At 42.6% G+C, this 23,993-nt stretch overlaps 1 protein-coding gene across 4 annotated transcripts in view; it reads right to left on the bottom strand.

Annotated features, from left to right (window-relative positions):
• Nucleotides 1–23,993, bottom strand: part of SLC4A4 (solute carrier family 4 member 4) — a 343,745-nt gene that overhangs the window by 293,699 nt on the left and 26,053 nt on the right. For 3 of the 4 annotated variants that reach the window (XM_025435826.3, XM_025435829.3, XM_025435830.3), the window contains exons 1-2: nucleotides 3,099–3,357; nucleotides 2,675–2,748 (exon numbers count right to left, since the gene is read on the bottom strand). In XM_025435826.3, the coding sequence (XP_025291611.2) occupies nucleotides 2,675–2,748; nucleotides 3,099–3,190 (166 nt within the window). In that variant the 5' untranslated portion in view covers nucleotides 3,191–3,357. Of the gene's footprint in view, nucleotides 1–2,674; nucleotides 2,749–3,098; nucleotides 3,358–23,993 lie in introns of those variants that run through there. The other variant, XM_025435827.3, reaches the window with a different exon arrangement.

Below are 23,993 nucleotides of genomic sequence, written 5' to 3'. Positions count from 1 at the left end.
TGTTCCAGCTCCTTGCCCTTTGGATTTCTGATCCTTAAAAATGGAGCACTTACTTCTGCCATAAATGTACCAGAAACTACTTCAGAACAAGATAACAGTTTGTTTTCCTCTAAATACACCCTTCTCTATGCAGTTAAAAATATGAGATGGACTCGTGTCCTTGTGGAAGACATTCTTGCTCAAACCATGAATCCTTATTAGAGGTCTTGATAATTTTCACTCTCAACCACTGAGACCATGAATAAGCCATGAACCCAGCTATTTCAACTTTTTTATATTTTAACTGGAGTTACTATAATATCTAAGTGATCCCACTCCCACCAGATAAAGCCAGGTAAGAAAAAAGGGAGGGTCAACTAAGAGGGCACTAAATTAGAAATGAATAGTCCCTAACTGTAGTTTCAAGACTCGTTTTACTGTAGGGGTGCCTGGGTAGCTCAGTTGGTTACAGGACCAGCTCTTGATTTTGGTGCAGGTCATGATCTCAGGGTCATGAGATGGGGCCCCATGTCCAATTCCATGCTCAGCATGGAGTCTCCTTGAGATTCTCTCTCTTCTTCTGCCTCTCCCCTGCTCAAGCTTTCTCTCAAAAGAAAAAAAAAAAAGAAAGAAAGAAAAAAAAAAAAAAAACTTGTACTACAGAAGAGCTTGCACTGTTGAATATTCTCCACCAAATAATGGCACCAAAAGCAACTATCCAAAATTCAGTAACAGGCAACTAGCTAAATATGCCTCAAAAAAAGTGTAATCAGCTCAGTCACCAATCAACATGAAAGATAATCTTAGAACAGAAGTCTTATCAGAATACAAAAATACACAATATCCATGTGGCAAGTTTAATTATCACAAAGCCAAACAATTTTACAGATGTTTCTACCATATTTTGTTGTCTTTTTGTTTCTTCTTAGAGAAACTTGACTACATATTTGTATGCTATTCATTACATTGTTATTTTAATTTTGTGCTTGAAAATCAAGGAAAATACTTTAGGAAATAAACTTCTTAGTCAAAGCTTTAAGAAACCCATGTATAATATCCTATTGCAGTAGAGTGCTGTCAATCCTACAGACCTTACAAACTCAAGAAATGATTTACATCTCCTGTGAACTTAGCACGAACATTATTCTCAAGGAAAACACATACACACACACACACAGAGTACATCTCATTCCCAAACCTTCTCACTGATTTCTCTGCTTTGTCTCAAAAGTATATATTCATTCAATCTACAATATTTCTTACATTCATATGCTATAAGACTTTTACTTCGTCTCTGACACTGGGGCAGTGACAGTCACCACAGTGGAGACTTAACACCAGAGGCACAAGAATCTTAAGACAGAAGTTTTACTATTTTGCCTACACTAACCTGACATTTTCCCACAGTCATGTTGTAAAAGTGCAAGGAACCCATAAAACAATATAAAAGAAAATACTGTAGTTTCCTTTTTCCTAAGAAACTTAGGCATCAAATTCTTATTATTCAGAGTCAAGAGCATAAGTGAGGGAAGGAGGGAAATGGGGGGGGCGGGGCGAGGGGACTACACAGAAGAAACCTGGTATGCAAACATAAGAAACGTCATGATGGCCATACTATTGCAACTATTCTAGGAGTTATGAGGAGGCATCACGTACCCAGGACCTGCTGTTCAGTCTGGTTGAAGAATCACTCCAGAACATGAAATACCCACCCTTTTTCTTCCAAACCCTCCACCCCACTAGTCCAAGTTTTTGGTAAGCATTACATGTTTACCAAACAGCACCAACCAGACTAGAGTTTCCAAAACACATACAAGTTGTCTCTCAGGTGATTTTAAAGGGAAGAATATATGACACAGTTCACTTGCAAGTTTCATTTAACTTGATGAGTATTGTCTACAACTCTGATTTTTTTTAAATCTCATTGTAAATAATAATATCTTGTTTATCTGTGATGCCTTCCCCTAATCACTTTAATAAATATTAATTGAGCCCTGTCTTCTCATATCAAGCAAATAGTATTGTTCCCACATTACTGATAAGTCAAAAGACAAGAGAAGAGAGGCACACTGAAAGCATGAGAGCACCAACTAAAATTTAACTCGTATTTGGTTTTTAACAGGCACTGGGCAACATTAACAAAAGAGGTCCTGAAGGTTTTTTAAGTAAAAAATGTCCATCATTTCCTCACTGAAGTTCATCCATGATTACCCCTCTTTATAACCTCAGTTTATACCCATTTTTCCTGCAACAATGATATCATTCTCCTTCTTCTGTAACATCTGTTTCTCTACCCTGCAAGCTACAAGAAAGAATATTAGAAGATGCTGCCAAATACATTTATATAAATCTAGCAGCCTCTCTGAATTAGTCATTACAAGGTGGTAAGTATCTGGCAAAATATTTATTTTTGACAGAAAGGCACAGCTAACACAGGCACCTGCTTCAAAAGTAAGACACCTCCTCCCCCCTTATTTTTAACCATGCAGGACCACACTGATTCAGATTCTAATGGCCCAATGAAGTTCTTAAAATTACTTTCTGTGTTGAAGCAAAAATGTGCAGACTAATAAAACCCCATAGAAAAGCTTTAGTTTTTAACTTCAACAATATAGCTATATGCAATGTATGAGTGCTATCATCTACAAAGACACAAGTATATGAATATATACTTCCCCAGACCCATTAAGCTCACCTTCTACTTCTTCTTCATCACACACATGCTTAAGGAAGGAAGCCCCTCTGTCCAGGACAGCTTCATCCTCCATCCTATAGTAATAAAAAAGAAAAAAAGAATGCTCAGACTTCTCCTGGAGTGAGCCACTTGAAGTAGCCCAGCTTCTGGGCAGGTTAACCTGCAGGCTGCTGTTCATGTTAACAGGGCAGAGTCACTCTTCCTTTGGTGTCTGCTACTCCTTCACGCAGCTCCTCTCATCTGGTGCTTGAAAATATGCCGGTCCCACATAGCTTCAGTTCTAACCTTGAGAGGGCACCCACATGGACAGGTGAGAGAAAATCATCTCAATCCTATAGGCTGGATGCTGGGGGCTCTCCCTTTGGGATTTGCAAAAAGGCAGGGGGGAAAAGATGAAAGCAAAAAAAAAAAAAAAAAAAAATACCAAGAGAGGAAGTTTGGTTTGTCTGGAGTGCTCGTGATGATCGTTTGTGGAAATCCAGCTTCAGTGCTTAGCTCTTTAAACACCCACTGCATAAAAATGTATACCCTCACACACACACACACACACACACACACACGCGCGCGCGCCCGCGCGCACACACGCACACCCACCCACACACAGCAAACGACAGGGAGTTAGGCTAGTGCACAGTGGGAGCCTAGCTTCCAGCCTGCCTCTTAATACCAGCACAGCCCAGGATTCTCTGTTGAGTGGCAAGCTTTGAGTCACATGTTGGCCCTACGGAAATCTGACATCTGAGGATTATCCAGCAACCCAGCTCCAGCAACAGTCATGTATATACGCCACCCATTCATTCATTTCCACGTTCTTATCACACATCCCTGTGTATACCTGTCCTGTTAACTCTTCCCTGAAGGGCACAAAGTTCTTCAGTTTGTAGCCACATTATGCTGTCTGTCCTGCCTCCTTACATAATAGGATCTGCTCTGCAATTTCATATGCTAAATAAGACCTCAGAATCCATCCAAGTAATGACAGCGTTTTTACGGCCCCTGATGCCAAACATGTTTCTTAGTTTATAGGATGAGTTAAGGTTGATTTCCAAATTCTGTGACTTCTTTTCACTGCATTAACTTCGACACGCAGAATTCCATGAACTCTATTTATAGTGAAAGCAGAAAAAAATCCCGAATTGCTCAAATGCTGCTTGTGTCGCACCGGTCTAGAAACAAAGAACTTTCTCTGGAGACAGCTGCTCTATGTCATACCGTACATAAGCTCTGCCAGAGAACCAAATGTTCACTCTGTATTCTATTCATCCAATTATATGCTCAGGCACTGAATATTGTAAGTCTGTTTTCCATATTGTCCGTATAACTTATTCTTGTGCTTCAGATATTTGTTATAATCTATGTGGATATGTGCTGAATTCACATTTTCCTCTTTTCTATTTTAAGAGCATATCCATCTTTCAAAGCAACCATCTGAGTGTAAAAAGTCAGAAATTGAGCGTCAGGTAGACCTGGGTTTTAAAAATCTAGCGCTACCATTTAATAAATGTATCACCTGAAGCAGAGTATTTAATTCTTTGAGCCTCAGTTTTTCCACCAATGAAATTGGGGGTAACAGTATCAACACTGCAGGATTGCTTTGAATTTCACAAACGTGAAAACACTCAGTTTTGTGCCTTGCACCTACTACATGGTCAATAAAGATAAGTTTCCTTCCTTTATTCTTTTCTTCTTTCTTCTTACCCTGAACTTTACTGGTAGACAATGCCATTAGGAAACTTGTTACCTTTGGACACTTGCATAACATCTTCTTTTAGGGATAGGAGTCTTGTATGCAATTTCATCCTGATATATATCTTTTTCCTCCTCTATACTCAAACTAAAAATATAAAACTAAAAGCAAATAGGATATAGGAAATCAGGATTATGGTGGAAAAGAAAATGCCTTGAAGACTTGAGAAGTCAAATCATTTACCAGGAAGATTAAATGATACACATAATTTACCAACTCAACAAATATTTAATATCTGCTATGTTCCAGGCACTCCTCAGAAGGAGGGGGAATACATTCATTCACAAGACAGACAAAATTCCTAAGAAACCAATAATAAATAGATGAGCAAAGTACTCTTAGATAGCATTAAGTGCTCTGCACAGAATAAAATGAGGCAAGGGTTGCTTGGCATAAGGTGGTTCAGAAGAGGTTTCCGAGGAGCTGACATCTGAGTGGAGACAGAAATGACAGGGAGGAACCAGGTATTTGAAGATCTGAGTGCAGGGAGCATTCCAAGCAAAGGGAACAGCAAGTGCAAAGGCCCTAAGTGGGAACAAGTTTAGCATGTTCCAGGAAGGAAATGAGGTCAGTGAGGCTAGACAGAGAGAAGGTCAATGGTAGTGGGCAATGCTGGAGGAAACAGGTCCACGCAGTCCATGATAAGCAGACAAAAATCTTAGGTGTTACAGGAGCCACTGAAGAATTTTGTTTTGCTTTGTTTTATTGAGGTAAAACTGACATACCACATTATATTAGTTTCAGATGTACGTGATTCAATTTTTATATATATTGCGAAATGATCACCACAATAAGTTTAATTAACATCTGTCGCCACACAGTTACAAGACTTTTTTTCTTGGGTTGAGAGCTCTTAAGATCTACCCTCTTAGCAGCTTTCAAATATGCAATACAGTATTACTAATTACAGTTAAGATTTTAAGATGGAAAGTGACCTGAGCTGTTTTACCTTTTTAAAGAATCCCTCTGGCTGGTATGTGAAACGTGGATAATCAGGAGACCAAAGAAACCAGGAAACTATTTTAGGAACCCAGGAAAGGCTGTGGAAGAAACAGGTTTTGGGGAAGGAATCAACAGTTCTTTTCCAGCCGCTTTATGGTTGAGATGTTTATTATATATGCAAAAGGAGCCTTACAACTAAATGTCCAAGTCTGGAGCTTGGGGACCTAGAGCTGGAGAATCAATGAATGAAGCTGGTAATCTGCGGCCATTATTAGAGGAGTTCATCCAGGAAGAAAAGACAGAAATTGAGGTGTAGCCCTAAGATCAAATGCTGAAGCATGTCAACAATTATAAGCAGAGCAGAAGGACAAAAGCAGTCCGAGGCCAAAGAAAAACCAGGAAAGAGTGATGTCAAGGAAGCACTGCTACAGAGAGGCTAAGAAGGATGGAGGCAGAGAAGTGAAAATTCAATGTGGCAACATGGAGGTCACTGGCCACAATGACCACAGCACCTGAAACATACCAAACACAGTGCTAGACACTCAGAGGGCATCCATCAGATCTAGTCCTCTTCTCTTTCCGTCCCTCATCCACTCAGCAGATACGGACTAGGTGCCAGGCATACTGCTAGGCCCTGGAGACACCGTGATGAACAGGACAGATCAGGGGCTCTGCGTCAATCACACTTGCCTCCTCGAGGACTTGTCTGGGAGAGTCAGTCCAAAGAGCAAGAAGTCATCAGCCACGTGGCATTTTCAGACATACATAAGGATGGCAGCTTAACGGGGGAATTTTTTTTAAAGACCTGAAAAGCACAACAGAATCCTGGAAGCCTGTACTACTGCAAGCACATCAACAGGACTGACTCCCCTTTGGAAAACAAACAAACAGGATGTTAGCCCACACTTCTCAGCACAAACCCTTTCCTGCCTTATCAATCTATAGAACCCAACATAGTTTCCTACAGAACATCATTTCTGCACCCCACCACAACCAAGCTAATCTTAAAGTCTTTCATCAATTTTTTAGACATTTCCTAAATAAAAGGTTTAGCCTTTGCTCCTAAGCCCCTCCCAAAACTGTATGCAACCAACAACTGAAGCAGAAGTAAAGGAGAAAGATCAGTAACAACTAAAAGAGACCAAAGAAATGTTAATAACCGGAGAGCCTTCTTCCTGGGCTGAGTAACCATCCGGCCTAATTGAAGCTCCATCCTGTGCTCCCTCTGAGTTCATGAGAATAATGATGGGTGCATTCCTTGGCTCTTTGATACATATTTCACATTCCCTCCGAGACTATACATAGCAAGTAATTAGAAACCTAGTTCTTTCTGACAGACAATACAAAGCATCTGCAAGCAGCCTCTTCCCTGTAGGAAGCGGAAAAAGAGAGATTGCCACAAACTGAAAATATAAAACCTGCAGGTCCACAGTGGCCTTTCCCCAGACCAGCCCTCTCCTCCTCAAAAGCAAGGTGCATCCAGGCTCCTGCACCAAGCACAGGGATTCTACAACTTTTCCCCATCTTCATGCTAACAAACATCAAGTATTTGGGTTTGCCTTCCCCTCCTGAGGCCTCTCAGCAATCGCTTGCTATTATTAGTCAGACAGAGATATCTTTTGACGTGACGGGCTGACCCGACCAGTTTTCCTTTTTATCAGTAGGGAGAAATTAGCTCATCTAATCCCTAATCGGGCCCCCCCGAATCCATTTGCAGCGTGTTCCTTTCACACAAGCTGCCTCTGCTGAAAACAAAGGAAGGAAGGAGCAAGCCTCTAAACAGCTCCCTGGGTTGCTCACATCGCCAGCATGAGGCAAAGTTCAGAATAGATTTGGAAGCTTCTCACCAGCATCACGGGGATAAGGGTCACCCCAGTCAGTGCAAGATCCACCCAGGGCCAATGCAGCTTTCCTTTACCGGTGGCTCTGACAGCAGAAGTCGGACCCCTTCCTCCAAAGTCCACAGCCAACGTGGGGCTTTCTCCTATTCTCCACTGTCCTGGGGCACTAACATGATTTAACCGCAACACATGTCAAACCCGCTGCCAAATGACCAGCTCTCACCAGCCGCTCCTAATCGCTGAGCGGGCTTGTAAGGGTGACTTAAGCCCGGCACGAGAAACATTCGTGCAAAACTGCCAGCCGCTGGGCCCCGGGCACCCATCTGCATTCCAGCCCTGCGAGTTCCCACCCCGAAGCCCTCGCCAACTGCCAACGTGCTCACCAGCTAGTCCACGCCGCGCAAGCAGCTGCCACTCAGCCAGTCAGCAGGTGGCAGGCCGCCAGCCCCCAAGCTGCAGAGCAGGGCGCTGCTAAAGGTTGAAGGTCTCCGGGGGTGCTGGCCTCTAGGTTCGCCTCACTTGCCCTCCCGCCCGCCTCCCCCTCCCCCTCCCCCTCCCCGGGCGGCTTTCACCGTCTCTAGGGTAATAGCATCTGGTTTCAGGGTCATGACTTCATACAGGGCGAGTTTCCTCTTAACCTAAGGCTTTTGCCAAAGGATGCACCAGCAAGGAGGTCACGGCTTGAGGGGGAGCCACCTGCCCCCCGCCGTGTCGTGAGCTGCAGGGTCACAGGAGCAGCAACACCGAGACTCCCCGGGGCCAAAACGGACCGTCCAGCCCGGCAGCAGGCTGCGCGCGAAGGACCCGCTCCGGGGCTGGCAGCCCCAATCCCAGGGCCGGCTCACCCTCCTCCTCCACACCCTCCTCCTCCACACCCTCCACACCCTCCACACCCTCCACACCCTCCACACCCTCCACACCGGGCCTTTCTGCCCATTTTCCAAAAGGCAGCACGGGATGGCATCCTGGGGCGCAGAATAGCTCCAGTTCCTGCACGTCCCTGCGTGAGTTTGACAATGACGGTTCCTTCTGCTCAGGCAGAAAAAAAGTGCATTAGTTCACCTCATGCTCTAAGCCACCCTGCTTTCTCCTCACTAGTTTGATGTGTTTACGACGTCTAATGAACCCCATAATCTCGCACTTTACAACAGCTTGCCAGTGCACAGCAAATGTTTAAACAGTTCTTTATCCACATGCCCTCACGCACACCAAAGTGACGCACACAGGGGGGCAGACAGATACTAAGAAGTAAAGAGTTTTGTTATTTTTAGCCATTGCCGCCCTGAAAAGTCTATCTTCAGCCTGCATAAGGGCCTCCACCAGGACGAAGAGGTGCCAATCTCAGGCCTCGGAGCTCGGAAGCAGGCCGGCCCTCCTACTTTGCTGGTCTTAGGACACAGGGAAGGCAAAAAGCAGCATGTTCACAGGTCTTCTTCAGGAGCCACACAGAAAGCAACAATCAGTCCTGACATCTAAAATTATACACTCAGACACACATCTCTGAATTCTATTCCCTATTCAAGTCATTTCTAAGAAGCGGGGGACCATTTTCATTAGGCACCATTTGCAAGCATGATATGTTCTTTCAATCTTTTTTTAAACTGCACAGTGTTTTACTGGTGCCTTTGCGGTTTCGGGAAATCTGCTTTCCACACTTACAACACACAATTCAAGAACAGTATCGAGTCTCCAAACCATAGGCGACGGGGACAAGCCACAGCAGTGGCTGCAAGGAGCAGTGCCACCTTTTGGCAACATGTGCTCACTACAGGGAGGCGGAGGGCAAGAGCAGAAGAAAGGCTGCGACCGCGCTGGGTCCAAGCTTCAGCGGGTCTCCCAGGGGCCTTCCGCTCCCCAGGGAGGAAGAGACAAGACGGCAGTTGTGGGTGTCACTGTAGAGGCCGCTGGAGCTCCGGACGTGATCGTTGGGGTAAAGAGACATCAATGCAACAGACCTGACAGGCATGACCGATGGCCAGAGGCAACTCCCCGAGATCAGCCAGCAACAAAGCAAAGCAAACCCCGCCACGGAGTTCAGGAGGGCCCTAATCAGTCTGGAAATTTACACAGGCCCAGGGCCAGGGAGAAATGGGTGACAGCCCCAATGGAATCAGGCTGCAGACTGGATAAAAGGTGAAAACGTAATCCAGGGCAGGATCATGCCAAACATAAATCTGGATTTATGAACTGCATTAAAAGTTCATTTGTACTCTTGGGCACTTATCCCGGAGAAATGAAAACTTACGGTCACACAGAAACCTGGACATGAAGGTTCACAGCAGCTTTATTTGCAATGGCCAAAAGCTAGAATTAGCCCAGGCGCCTCTCAACAGGTGACAGTTCAACAAAGTATGGAATACCACGCAGTGACAAAAGGAGCAAACTATTGATACACAGAACAAGTTAAATGAATCTCCAGGCGGTCATGCTGAGTGAAAAAAGCTAATCCCAAAAGGTTATGTATTGTATGATCCCATTTATGTAACATTTTTTGAAATGACAAAATTCTAGATATGAAGGACAGATTAGGGTGGCCAGGGGTAGAAACTGGGGGGTTGGGGGGGTGGACAGGAGGGTGTTTGTGGCTATAAAAGAACAACATGAGGATCCTGTGAAATTGGCTCTGTTCAGTGTCTTACCTACGGTGGTGGATACATGGATCCACACAGTGATACAATTACATAGAACTTAATACATACAGACAAATACACAGAAAAATGAGGGTAAGTGGGGCGCCTGGGTGGCTCAGTCAGCTCAGCATCCAACTCTTGATTTCGGCTCAGGTCCTGATCTCAGCATCCTTGGGTTCAAGCCCCTCATTGGTCTCCCCACTCAGCAGGGAGTCTGCTTAAGGATTCTCTCTCTCTCCCCTTTTGCCCACCTCCCCGTGTGTGTTCTCTCTCTCTCTGTGTGTCTTTCTCTCTCTCTCTCTCTTCCTCCCTCCAAAATAAATAAATAAATCTTTAGGGAAAAAAAAGAAAAAATGAGGATAGGTGAAACTGAGGAAATCTGGGTAAGTTCAGTGTATCATATCAGAGCCAATATCTTGGTGGTTGATATTATACTAAAGTTGTAGAAATGCTGACATTGGGAAAAACTGGCAGAGTGTACAAGAAATCTCTCTGTATTATTTCTCAAATATGCATGTGCATCTATAAACAGTTCAACAAAAGTTTCAAAAAAAAAAAAACTAAAAGCTCATTTACGAATCTGCTCTTTTAAAAAAATTTCCCCTTGGAGCACAATTTTTATGATGGTCACATACCAGGACTGGCCCTTCCACATCTATGCAGAAGCAGGCCGGCCAGCCCAAGTCCCAGGCGCGCTCTGTGCTAACCCCGGAACGTCAGCTTCCATCGCACTCCAGCGGCCTTTAAAATGAGCCTAAAAATACTTCATAACATTCAAGGAATTAAAGAAGTTCCTGGAGTAGATAAATTCAATTAGTTTTAGTTGAATTTAAATCTAAGGTCCCTAAGGGCCCAGAAAGTACCAGAGAATCAAGTCCTACAGACCCCAAGGCCTTAATTCGGTCTCTAAGAGCAAAGGCACGGGAGTGTCGCCTGGGGAGACTACAGATAAACTGCCGCTCATCACCAAAAGGCCCCAACTCCTGTGTCCCATCTTTTCTATGTTGGGGCAAGGTCTGCTCTACTCTCTGTCCCCAGACTGCTGACTGAGCTCTGAAAGGCTGCAGCAGACTCAGCAACAAAGGACAAGAAAAGAACTGGTAGCAGAGAGGACACAGGAATTAGGGGGTGAGGAAAGAAATGGAGGTTCAGGGCATGTGATAGATGAAGGGAGAAGTAACCAGACAGGGCATCAAGTGTGCAAAGAAGGGAATGACTTGCACGACTCGCCTCATTTAGCCTGCACCCCGCAGCCACACCCTCTTTGATTTTGTTAGTGGCCCTTTCCATGCGCTTCCACAACCACTGTGCGTTGCTTCTGCCCCGAGTTCCACCTGAAGAACAGAATGGTCTCATTCCTCTAAATGCAGAGATTCAGCACCTTGTCCTTTGAAAGCTTTCTCAGTTTTTACTGTTGGGGGCAGGGAAAGAAGGCTCCCTTCTCAATTCTTTTAACTTTCAATTGCCCTTTTTCATATGCTCTGGTGCGAAAATCAGAAAGGTCCTAAGAGAAGGTGAAGGCAAGAGGAAAAGGCTGGGGATACTCCATGTGAGAAACCAGGAGGGCAGCTGTGGGCAAGTCTCTCCTCTCCCCCTTCCTCCTCACCACTGCCAGGTCTTCAGCCAAAAGCCAGAGCCCAACCAGCCACAGAATAAAGACGGCAGAGCCAAGAGAAGAAGATAAACCTCAGGGTAATATGGGGAAAGGGAATATCTATAGTAGAAACCATCCTGCAAGACAGCTGTGAGTTGAGGGACGCTCCAGTATGTTCGGGCTTAGAAGTCAATATGTGATGGGCGGCTTCCTCCCTGCCCTCCCACCCATGGGCTCTAACTCGTCCCCCGCTCTGAACCCACTCTCCTGTAACCCATCCATTTATAAAAATACCATTTGGTATCATTCGCCTTTTAAAAATCATTCAATGGTTCTCAATTATATTGAAGATGAAGTCCAAACTGCTCGACATGGAATTTAAGGCCTGTCACGAGCTTGTCACACTTAGCTCCTGTCATCCCCCATGCCACAGCATGCCCCGAAGAGACTACCAAGCCATTGTGTTCCTCTGTTCTCAGCAGCCCCCTGAACCTGTCTGCTTCTCATATGGCACGTACAACACTACGCTGTCACTATCGCTGAAGCTCACGCGCCTGCACTTGGACATGTCATCCCCACCACATTATGAACTCTTTTGAGAGCAGGTATCATCTTTCCATGCTCTTTTTAACTCCAGTGTAAAGCACAGTCACTATATATCCTAAGTGCTCTTTAAATGCTGATGAATGAACAAATGAATGAATGAATGAACCAACCAATGAAGAAAGGGTACAATGAGGATAGGTACCTGTTTGGTACTAAATGCATCTGTAAGTTTAAAGGTCCTAAAAGTATTTTTCAAGCAATATACACGAGGGACGCCTGGGGGGCTCAGCGGTTAAGTACATCCGCCTTTGGCTCAGGGCATGATCCTGGAGTATCAGGATCGAGTCCCGCATCGGGCTCCCTGCATGGAGCCTGCTTCTCCCTCTGCCTGTCTCTCTGCCTCTCTGTGTGTATGTGTGTCTTTCATGAATAAATGAATAAAATATTTTTAAAAAACAATATACATGAGCAAACTTCCAATTACATGGTTTGGTATTCAACTAAAGAAAACAGTGATTTGGGATCCCTGGGTGGCGCAGCGGTTTGGCGCCTGCCTTTGGCCCAGGGCGTGATCCTGGAGACCCGGGATCGAATCCCACGTCGGGCTCCCGGCATGGAGCCTGCTTCTCCCTCTGCCTGTGTCTCTGCCTCTCTCTCTCTCTGTGACTATCATAAATAAATAAAAATTAAAAAAAAAAAAAAAGAAAACAGTGATTTGTTCCAAAACAAGAAGAAAAGGGCTATGTTGTATTCTCTGAAAGATGTTATGTCTGTGGGTGAATTAAGGTATTTTTTAAGAATGATTTTAAATATCTACTCTTCTCCTTATTGGCTAATTTAAGAACTTAACCCTTCACAGAGACTATAACTAGACTGAAATATGTAAAGGCAGAATGAAATTCAAATCAGAATTTCCCCATCTGTTTAAACTAAAAAGTTAAGAGGCACCTGGACCTGCCTTGTAGAAGACTCTAAGAAAATATTTGTTCAATGAATGTACAAATGAATAAACTTAAAAATAAACTGCAGCTTAAATTGCCTTAAAAATACCCTGAAGAATGGGGCACCTAGGTGGCTCAGTCATTTAAATGCCTGCCTTTGACTCAGGTCAGGATCCCAGTGTCCTGGGATCCACTGGGATCAAACCCCACATCTGGTTCCCTGCTCAGCAGGGAGTCTCTTCTTCCTTTCCCTCTGCCCCCTCCCTCTGCTCATGCTCTCTCTCAAATAAATAAAATCTTAAAAAAAAAAAAAAAAAACTTGAAGAAGTATAAGAAGTCATAAAGAAAGTTCAATTTTGTTCCTGAGACCTGTAACTAGACAAATAAAATTCTGAAACTTGTTTAGGTAAACCAATAAAGACCCTCATAGTAGCTACTTGAAGAGGAAATTAGGATTTAAAATGTCAATATAAATCTTGAGCACTGGAAATTTTAGCCAAACCTTACATTTATACATAGTTAATGTTAATTATTTATGGTAATTGGCACAGGAATAGCACAGATAACTAATATCCACAGTTAATTCAAACATTTCATTTTTTAATTTAAATTCAAATTCAAGTTAGTGAACATACAGTGTAGTATAGGTTTCAGGGACAGAATTTAGTAATTCATCACTTAAATATAATACCCAGTGCTCATCCCAAGTGCCCTCCTTAGTACCCATCACCCATTTAGCTCATCTGCCTACCCACTCCCCTCCAGCAACCCTCAGTTTATTCTCTATAGTTAAAAGTCTCTATGGTTTGCCTCCCTCTCTATTTTTATCTTATTTTATTTTTTCTTCCTTTCCCCTGTTTTCATCTGTTATGTTTCTTAAATTCCAAATATGAATGAAATCATATGGTATTTGTCTTTCTCTGACTTATTTCGCTTGGCATAATACACTCTGGCTCCATCCACGTTGTTGCAAATGGCAAGGTTTCATTTCTTTTCAATGGCCGAGTAATATTTCCTTGTGTATATATACCACTTCTTCATCTGTTTATCAGCTGATGGACATTTGGGCTCTTTCCATAATTTGGCGATTATAGATAATGCTGCTATGCACCTTAGGGATCACGTGCCCCTTTGAATCAGCATTTTTGTATCCTTTGGATAAATATGTAGTAGTGCAATTGCTGGGTCATAGGGTAGCTCTATTTTTAACTTCTTGAGGAATCTCCACATTGTTCTCCAGAGTGGCTGCACCAGTTTGCATTCCCACCAATAGCGCAAGAGGGTTCCCCTTTCTCATCATCCTCACCAACATCTATCGTTTCCTGTGTTGTTAATTTTTTTTTTAAAGTTTTTTTTTTTTAATTTTTTTTTATTTATTTATGATAGGCACACAGTGAGAGAGAGAGAGGCAGAGGCACAGGCAGAGGGAGAAGCAGGCTCCATGCACCGGGAGCCCGATGTGGGATTTGATCCCGGGTCTCCAGGATCGCGCCCTGGGCCAAAGGCAGGCGCCAAACTGCTGCGCCACCCAGGGATCCCCTGTGTTGTTAATTTTAGATTAGATTTAGATTCTGACAGGTGTGAGGTGGTATCTCATTGTGGTTTTGATTTGTCATACGTTTCATTTTAGATGATGATTTCACATACATTTATTGTGGATTTTACCATGACCTCTAGTAAGATCCTGGTTGACAGGTGAATAGAGACTCAAGAGCAGGAGTTCGTTCTAGGACACAGCACTGGGAGTCAGCTGGATGGCACTGGTCAGGCACAGCCCCTGACCTACCCACCTCTAACACCCAGAGCTGACTCCAGAGAAAGGTGCCAACCTCTACCCAATGTGGCAGCCATACTGCTCACATCTTCCGTCCTGAACCATCACAGCCACTGGTGGAGATGAGGCTCCTAGCATTTGGCTGAGTTCTTGTTAGCTAACCTCAAGCACGCATTATTTCTTTCTCAACGCTGTGAAATTTTGTCTGACTGGTTCAGAAACAGAATAGGCCTTAGACTTTTAGCCAAAAGATTTCAACACCTATAACAATGTAGGAATTGAGATTAGGGACTCTCATCATCCATTAATTTGAAAAAAAAAAGAGTCCCATTTTTAAACACTTACCACATGCCAAGTACTGTGCTAAGCACTTTACAATGTTTTTTTTATTAAATCCTCATGACAACTCCATGAGGTAAGTACTTTTCACAAACCCATCTTAGACTTAAAGTTTGACATTAAATAATTAACCACAAATCACACAGTACAATGTGATGTGAGAAGACCAAGCAGGCCATCTAAAGCAATCCACAATTACATCCACTCTACTCTATTCCTGTATAATTAAATAATCCATGCCTGTTAGGCACTACCTTCGAGTTTTTTTTTTTATATTGGTTAACTGAAATATGTCTACAAATTACATCAATTATTCTCACCTCTTTCCCTCTCTTGGTGTGCCTACTGGCCAAAGACTTAAGCATCCTCTAACATGCCTCCCAAATAAATGCCTTTATTCTTACTTAGCAAACACTTAGGTTGAGCTTACTATTTGCCAGCCACTGCTGTAACTGCTAGACAAGTGTTATTAACTCATTTAGTTCTGACACCAATCCAATGATGTATGTACCATTTTTGTCTTCATTATCTCTTAAGCACAGAGATATTAAGTAACTTGCCCAAAGTCATCCAGCTAGTAACTGTTGAGTCAGAATGTGAACCCAGGCAGTCTAGGCCTACGGTTCTGTGTTCTTAGCCACTATCTATCATGCTGCCTCTCTTTGGCTATTTTGAAATCTGTTCTAAACCTTTAGGAACCTGGAATCACAAATATTAAACAGACTTTTGCTGAAAGACAAACCAGGTCACCCATAGACCATACAGACCCTTGACATTCATGAAACATTGTCTCTCCCAACCTAATTTTGCAAATACTCAAATTCACAAATATCCCTGTAGCATAATTTCTGATATACCATGTAGTCAAGTATACCTTTATGAGTTTCTCAATCCTCAGGGTAAAGAAAGCAACCAGGATGACCTGCAATGCAGGAGGTAGCCCATCCACTAGGCTCAGTCTGGGCTCACCACCCACACAGTTCACCACATGCACTGCTATAAAGCAGCGTCTACACCATATAACCATTCAGGGCCGCCAACAAAGAGCTGAAATCACAATTGTTAGGTTCACACATGCCAAGGATCTACTGTAACAAATGTGAGAAGGGTACATCACTTACCATATGGGCTACGCCACTAAACAGAAAAACAACTTTTATCCCACAAACTTTATGAGCACACTTCACTGTTACATGAATAATGAAGACACATCTCTACTCTTTGTTCCCTACTAAAGGGTCTCTCTCCACAAGGTTGTTCAAAGTGTGTCCTTCATTTCCCACAAGGAATCCTTCTGTGTATACTTGTGATCAAATTTTCCAGAGTTTAACTCATTAATTCATTCATTTAAACAATTTCTTGAGTGTCTACTACAACTAGGCATTATTCTAGGCACTAAGGATAAACTCATGGTGAGAAATAGATGATAAACAAAATTTAAAAGTAAATTGTGTACTACAGAAGGTGACACTCCTCTGAGGAAATGTAAGCAAGAAAGAGATTTAGCATGTGCTGGTAGGCCAAGGATGGGGATGGGGGCGGGATATGGAGGGGGCAGTTTTAAATAGGTACTTAGGGAATATTTGGGTGGTAGTTAAGCAAAGACCTCCTGAAGGAGGTGAGGAAGGGAGTGTGTGAAGGAAGAGCAAATGAAAAGGCCTTGAGGCAGGAAAGAGCCTGGCAGATTCTTGGAACATCAAGGAGACAAGTGGCTAAAGCTGAGTGAACGTGGAGGCTAGAAGATAAGGTCAGAGATGTATAGGCAGTGAAAGGGCAGGCTGCGTGGCCTGGGAGGCTGTTCTAAAGGCTTGACATTTACTCTGAGCAACGAACCACTGAACAGTTCTGAACAGAAGTGATTTTTTCCTCAAGCTTATGGTCTTCTTTACTTTTTAAATCTTTGTCATTATGTAAACATTTCCAGCAAGGTCCTTCTTGGAACATCGTTCCACTCAGAATGTAGCAGAGCAGTTACAGGCAGGGTCTGTGGGTCAGGGTCCTATGACAGCCTTGCCAGAGCTGACCCAGTCCTGTGTCTGCAGAGCCATGGGTAGACCAGCACACCACAGAAGGCTGACCCCAGTGTCCAGTGTCTGCACACTAATGCCAGCTTTGCAAAGGTACTGAGCAATGCATCAGTGCTCAGAACTAAGGCCACCTGGCATCCTGTATCCATACAATCTTTATTAACTTCTGCTAACTAGCCTTGGAGTTCATGACTCAAGCAGTTGCCACCTGAATCCTTGTCTACCTAAACTGACCCCAGAGAGAGCAGTAGCAATGTTAGAAGATGTCAAAGCAGATGATTAATAGGCAGATATGGGGAGAATAGCATGGAATTGATTTATTGATGGCTTTTTGACACCTATGATTCAAATCTATGCTTTAAATAATAAAGAACACATTTGAAGCTGTTTTTAACAATAACTTTTCTAGATTAATTTTATAAGAATGAGAAGGACATATGGGGAGTCTGGGTGGCTCAGTCAGTTAAGTGTCTGACTCATAATCTCAGCTCAGGTCTTGAGCTCAGGTCTTGAGCTCAGGGTCATGAGTTCAAACTCATGTCAGGCTCCACACCCTGCTTAAAGAAAAAAATGTTTAAAAAGAATGGGAAGGACATAGGAAGACTGCCAATTCCATAGTTATGCTTATTGTATTTTGAGGGGAAATGCCCTTGGCTTGCCATCTCTTGCCTACGGATGGAATAAATGCTTCTTTGGCTCTAGTGGCTTCCTTTGTTATCCAGTAGCCGCCAACCCTGCAGAAGTATGGTACTCCCCAACCTAAAAATAACCTTCTTTGACCTGGTAGCTAACAAAAAACCAATAGGCTTAATTATCAAATGCAGTATATGTATTCAAACAAATCAATTGTTTTAAAAATGTTTTTAAGACAATCAAGGAAACCTGAGTATTAATTATTAGATGTACTTAGGAACTGTTCATTTTATCAGGTATGATAATGAATTGAGGTTACTTTTTTTCATGTCTTTATTTCTTAGAAATAAACACTGACGTATTTATTAACTGGTGAAATGGTATGATTTATGATTTGCTTTAAAATACTCCAGCAAGAAAAGGGGTTGGAGGAAGAATATGAAACAAGACTGTCAACGTGTTGGTAATTGTTGAAGCTGGGTAATAGGTACATAGGAGTTCACTGTACTATTTTCTTCACTTTTTTTGTTTGTTCATGTTTCAAATCTGCCAAAATAAAATGCTTTCTAAAAACGTTAAAACTGTGGGGTACCTGGATGACTCAGTTGGTTGAGCATCTGCCTTCAGCTCGGGTCATGATCCTGGGGTCCTGGGATCAAGTCCTACATCGGGCTCCCTGCTCAGCAGGGGAGAGTCTGCTTTGCCCTCTTTCTTCACTCCTGCTTGTAATCTCTCTCTCTCTCTCTCAAAATAAATAAAATCTCTTTTAAAAAAAGACTCATGAGAGACACAAAAAGAGAGGCAGAGATACAGGCAGAGGGAGAAGCAGGCTCCCTCTAAGGAGCCCGATCATGCCCTGAGCTGAAGGCAGACACTCAACCGCTGAGCCACCCAGGCTCCTTGGGATTTTATTCGTCCCAAATAAAATCTTTAAAAAAAATTTCAAAACTATTCTATATAAGTCTCTCTTCTTCTCTGCCAATGCATTCCAGAAAACAAGTATAATCCAAAAGTCACAACAAATATATTTACCTGTTATAAAGATAGCTCTGTATCTAAAGAATATAACAACTCTAAAACCACATTCATATCCTTCATTTTAGACATAATTAATAAAAGTGTGTATTAGGCATTTCAACATGTTTTTCTCTTGTCCTTCTTAATATATAGGCTCTAATCCAACAAGTACTTGGTTGACTGGCATGGCTCATCCTGTCCATCTTAGTCAAAACAAGCAAAGCTTATGAGACCTATGTTTCTTAGTATTAGCATCAGCACTTTTAATTTCTCCCCTTATTTGTGTAAAATTGCACTGGAAAATGCAACGGAGCACTCTAACACCTGCGGCAACGAACACAGAGGTGCACATAAGCCCGGTGATGCTGACAACTCTGCACCACTGGCTGTGTGCAAAGCCAAACAGAAGTCATTGCTAATGCCCCTCCACTTCTTAGCAGACATACCAAAAAACACCAGCAGAATGCAAAAGGTGAATTATGGGGGTTCGCATATATCCAAGTATGGTTTGTATGAAAGCTGAACCTATGAAAAGTCAGGACTGCCTGTACGGACAAATACATGATGTCTGTGTCTGAGACAGTGAGCTTTCTCCGGCACCTGGAAGAACAAAAAGTATCTAAAAACCATCATAGTCCTTCTGTTGCTAGACATTGATGGGGTCCAAGGGAAAAGCACAGGAAGGGTGTTCTCGGTGACACCATACTTCCCTTCTTGCCAAATACAGGACACCAATTTTTCCCAAAGAAATATTATTACATTTTTGGTTATGTTACAAAGCCAACTCACAAAAATCAACTGACTACAAACGTGGCCAAATTACAGTAATAATAACATAAGCTAATATAATAAGGGCTTTGCTTGGACAATATTTGAACCTTACTATCAGTCCATGAGATAAATGGTATTAATACCCCCAATGTACAATTGATGAAATAGAGATTTAAAGATATAAGTGAGTTGACCAGGGGGAAAAAAGTCTCTAAGTGACAGAACCATATATGTTATCAACTAGTAGTATTAAAATCAACTAATAATAGTACAATGCCAAAAGGATCACTTTAGGTACATGACAGATGAAACAGACTTGCTTGGGCTCAGTGAAACCCAAAGCATCACTCTAACATTGTTTCCTATGGAGAAACACAGTTTGAGTTCCAAACGACCATATATAATGATGGCATTCCAAAAACAAATTAAAAGCAGAATGCATTTGGTTAGAAAGGTCATCAAACGAATAGCAGCAATCAGAGGATAAATACTAGTGTTATCTCTAACAGATAATCACAAATAAAATTAACTACAATCAGTTGGGTTGAGACAAACCTACCCCAAGAAGAAACAACGTACACTTATATTCTAAGGCAATTCTTTTTACATTTGTTTCAAATGTAAAAAAATTTGCTCCTTATTTCAAAAATCAATCATCTGGACAAACACATGACACATAAAGACCAAAGTAAAAACACCAATTCATTCTTGAAGACCTGCTCAGCGTCACAACATCCCTTCTCTGAACCTCTGGGACTTGCTTGCAAACTATTACCAACTCGAATCGAGTTCTCAAACCATTAGTTAAAAAGGAAAACCTATGTCTTCATCTGAATATTAGGAAAAATTCCCCCTGCCAAGAAGAGTCTTAAGTTTAGCTTCCTTTCTGTCCAATCTCCCCTTGTTTGAACTTTCATAGTCCCCCCAACTTACCAGCTGCAGCCAAGCTGAAGGGGAAAGAGCCAAAACCGTGCCAGTCAGACTATCACCACCACATTCCAGCCTTGACAGAGACCTCCAGGTCTGTTTTGTTAGCCTTCCTGCCAGTACTCAGAGTTTTGCAAAACCAACAGTCGACACCAGGAAAGACCAGCTTAGTGCAAATGATGTCACTCTTCTACCAAATGGAAGTGATGACCGGCTTAGGGTTACCTGCCTCTGTTATGTTCACAGATCCATTTTTCTTTACGATGGGCTTTGAAAGGCAAGTATATAATAAGCATCTACACATAAAAACTACTCACTAAGCTATATAAATGCCACTTTGTTGGTAGCCAACTCATTCACTGCTTCATTACATTATTGATGGGCACTGCTTGGCATTAGCACTGACCACTCACTCGATAGAAGAAACATCTTATTATTCAGTCTCAGGAAAGATAAGTCTAATACACTCTAAATGCTGATGTTTGGGCAAGTCTAAAATTTCTCGTCTAATTCGGATTCTCCCAACCTTGTCCCACTCACAAACTTGCCTTTAAAAATTTAGGAAAGACTTTTTTTTATAAAATGAATGTAATTCAAGTTATTAGCTCTTGGTCTCAATTTCCTCATCTGATAAATGGGTTTAGTAATCCCAACATTGTTTAATTGTGAACAAAGTATTCTGTATGCTCAGTGCTCGGCAAAGAGCTGCAGGCAACACACACAGCTGGCACTATGATGCTCAGGGTCCTTAACTTTTCGCAGATAGGAACAAGTCTATGAACATTACACTGCTAGCAGGTGGCCAAGATGGAACTCAAACCCAGCTCTGCCTATTGCTAGCACTCCCATGCCAGCCTCCTTCTCAGAACTACCAGGTAGTTCTGAGAAAGTCTTTTTCTAAGCTTACGAGGTCCAGAGTAGGAGGGAAGGATGAGGGAAGCTTCCCTCTCCTAACTTTATAGGAAGTACAGGGGCATCAAGGAAAGAACTCATCAAGCTTTTACTTCTTGATATACCAGAGGTCAAATTTCACAACTTGTTGATAATACTCAGAGGGCTAACTGGGAACATGGCTGAGGACTAGAAATAAGTCAGCAGAGTATTTTTGATAGGTGGTCACACTGTGAAACACTGACCTGCTTGTAGACCAAGAAAAAACTTTAAAATGACCCCAAATGTTAATGTGTTAAGTCAGAATAAAAGAAAATTTAAAGATGGACGTGACTGAGGGATAAAAGCAACAAAATAAAGGGGAAAAGAACGTATCCTGGGGTCTTCACTAACATATCTTTGGTAAGAACTAATTTTCTGAAATTAGTAATTTCCTCAAATAGAAATAACAAACTTGGTAGTTTATAGTAACACTACTGGCTCTATATGACACTAAGAAATTATCTATAATGATAATCACAGACACGCTTTGTTGTGTACCTACTATTTGCCGGTCCCTATAGATGGTTCACTTATGATCTTCACAACAACACACACTCCCTGCCGTTACGACCAGCTACATTCCACACAGGAGGCAATGCAGTCTGAGAGCCATAAGGAGAATGCCTGAGGGTACAGAGGCTAAAAAGGGAAGAATGGAAATTCACACTCAGAACTGTCTGACTCGAACACCTTTGCCATCCCCTATGGGCTGCGAATGTGCCCAGCACAGGGTTCATTTGTCTAGTTCTCCCTCCCTAGTAACCTGAGAAAGATCCAAAGTGGATGGGGGTTCCTGGAGGATCAGACCCAGAGTATCAGGGAAGAGCATCACCTTCTCCTCAAGGACCAAATCAACGGTGCTGAAAATGGTGAAACTGAGAGCAGCGGACTGATTATTTTAAATGGGTGCTGTTATGACAATACGGTGTTTTGAAAGCATGACCATCTGCACCTTGGACAGAACCAGAATACAAAGTTCTTAATAAACCAAAAAAAGCAGTCAAAAGCAAATTAATGAATTCAAAACAATTAAAAAACCAAGCCCATCTGTGTTGTTTTCATCTACTCTGTACAATCAACAGGACCAAGTAGAAGACAGGAGGATAGACAAAATACTTACAAAATGTTGTAATACCGCCGTATCATACAGGCTACGATACACTTTCAAGGTGCTCAAAGAGTTCACACAAATTATTTTTTTCAACATGCCTAACAGCTAACAAGGTAGGTATCATATTGAGTCTGGGTTAGAGATAACACAATTCAGACCAAAGGAGGTTCTAAGAACATGAAGAAATCACAGTAGAAGCAAAACCATTACCTAAGCTCCCAGCATAGGATTTGCTTCACTGGATAAAGCTGCTACTGTGTCAACTGTGAATCTTGATAGTTCTGATCAGTGTCCTGGGAATACTTACAGGTGGACTGAGAGGCCCATTCCCCATTCCTGGGGACTACCAGGCAGGGCCAGACACAGCCAGAGTCCCAGGCCAGTGACCTCCAGCCGCAAGATGTCTGGATTGTTTACCCAGAGTGCCGTCCAAATATTATTACTTACTAAGTATTCTATGACGTGAAAAAGCTTCAGAAACATTAGTAAATGTATCCATCGTTTCACCAATTTCTTGACCAAGAAATGCTAACAGCTTAGAAAACCCACAATGCGCCTGGAGTAGAGTGAATAACCATTCCCTCTCAATCCTCTTCCCTCCCCACAGGGGCCATTACTTCTCCAACAGCCGTTGGGCAGCATCACCCCAGGCTGAGGATGACACACTTTCTCAAGTGCCGTATATCAGGCTGTATAAACCAAGTTAGGAGGCCACAGCTAAAGGCATCTGTACGCCCTCAGGACGGGATCAGTCTGTATCAAAGAAGGAGCCCCAGACAGTTCAGTTCTCCACACAGGCCACTCACAAAATGTACTAAGATAGATCTGGATGCCAGGAGGCCACACCAAAAAAAATGACTGAAGCATTAGTGCCAACTGAATAGTCACAAACATACTACAAGGGGACAGCCTGAGTGGGGAGCAGAGAGGAAAGGGGTTTCCCTCTTACCTTGACATTTTTCATGACATCTGTGGATACACAGGTGCGCAATCCCAAAGAGAGCCACAGGAATGGCTGTTTATGAAAAGCAACTGGTGTGCAGTGAAAACTCAGTAATCCCCAGTAAGACGGGCCTGTGTGGTGGCAAAAGAAGTTCCTGCCTTCAAACCCACCAGCTGTGGAAGTCCCTTGTGTCCGCAATCCCAAAAACAAGAACAGAGACACCCCTACCTGCCTCACTAGCTCCTTATAACAGGTCACGAGCTGCAGTCACAGGCCAATCTTTTAAGAGGCAAAATTCAGGATTGCTACTAGTAATGAAAATAAAAGCAAGTACAAATTACACGCAAGCCAACAACAAAGCGCACATCAGACGACAGAGAATTCTGAGAGGTCATTAGGCTTTACACTTAGTTCTCATTTTTGGAAAACTTCCCCAAACACTGGAGGAGCTTTGACTTCGGGCAAAATCACTCTGCTTAGCTCCCGAATATCTATCCCACCCCAGTTTTTCATGTGACCTGACCTGCCCAAAACTGTACCTAGTATCCTAATCATACATGCATGCCTGTGTGTATACATACATGCACACACACAGTTTATGTA

This window comes from Canis lupus, chromosome 13, assembly GCF_003254725.2.
Source record: "Canis lupus dingo isolate Sandy chromosome 13, ASM325472v2, whole genome shotgun sequence".
Taxonomy (NCBI): domain Eukaryota; kingdom Metazoa; phylum Chordata; class Mammalia; order Carnivora; family Canidae; genus Canis; species Canis lupus.
Note: the sequence above shows the minus strand (reverse complement) of the source record. Positions and strands in the feature narration are given on the sequence as shown.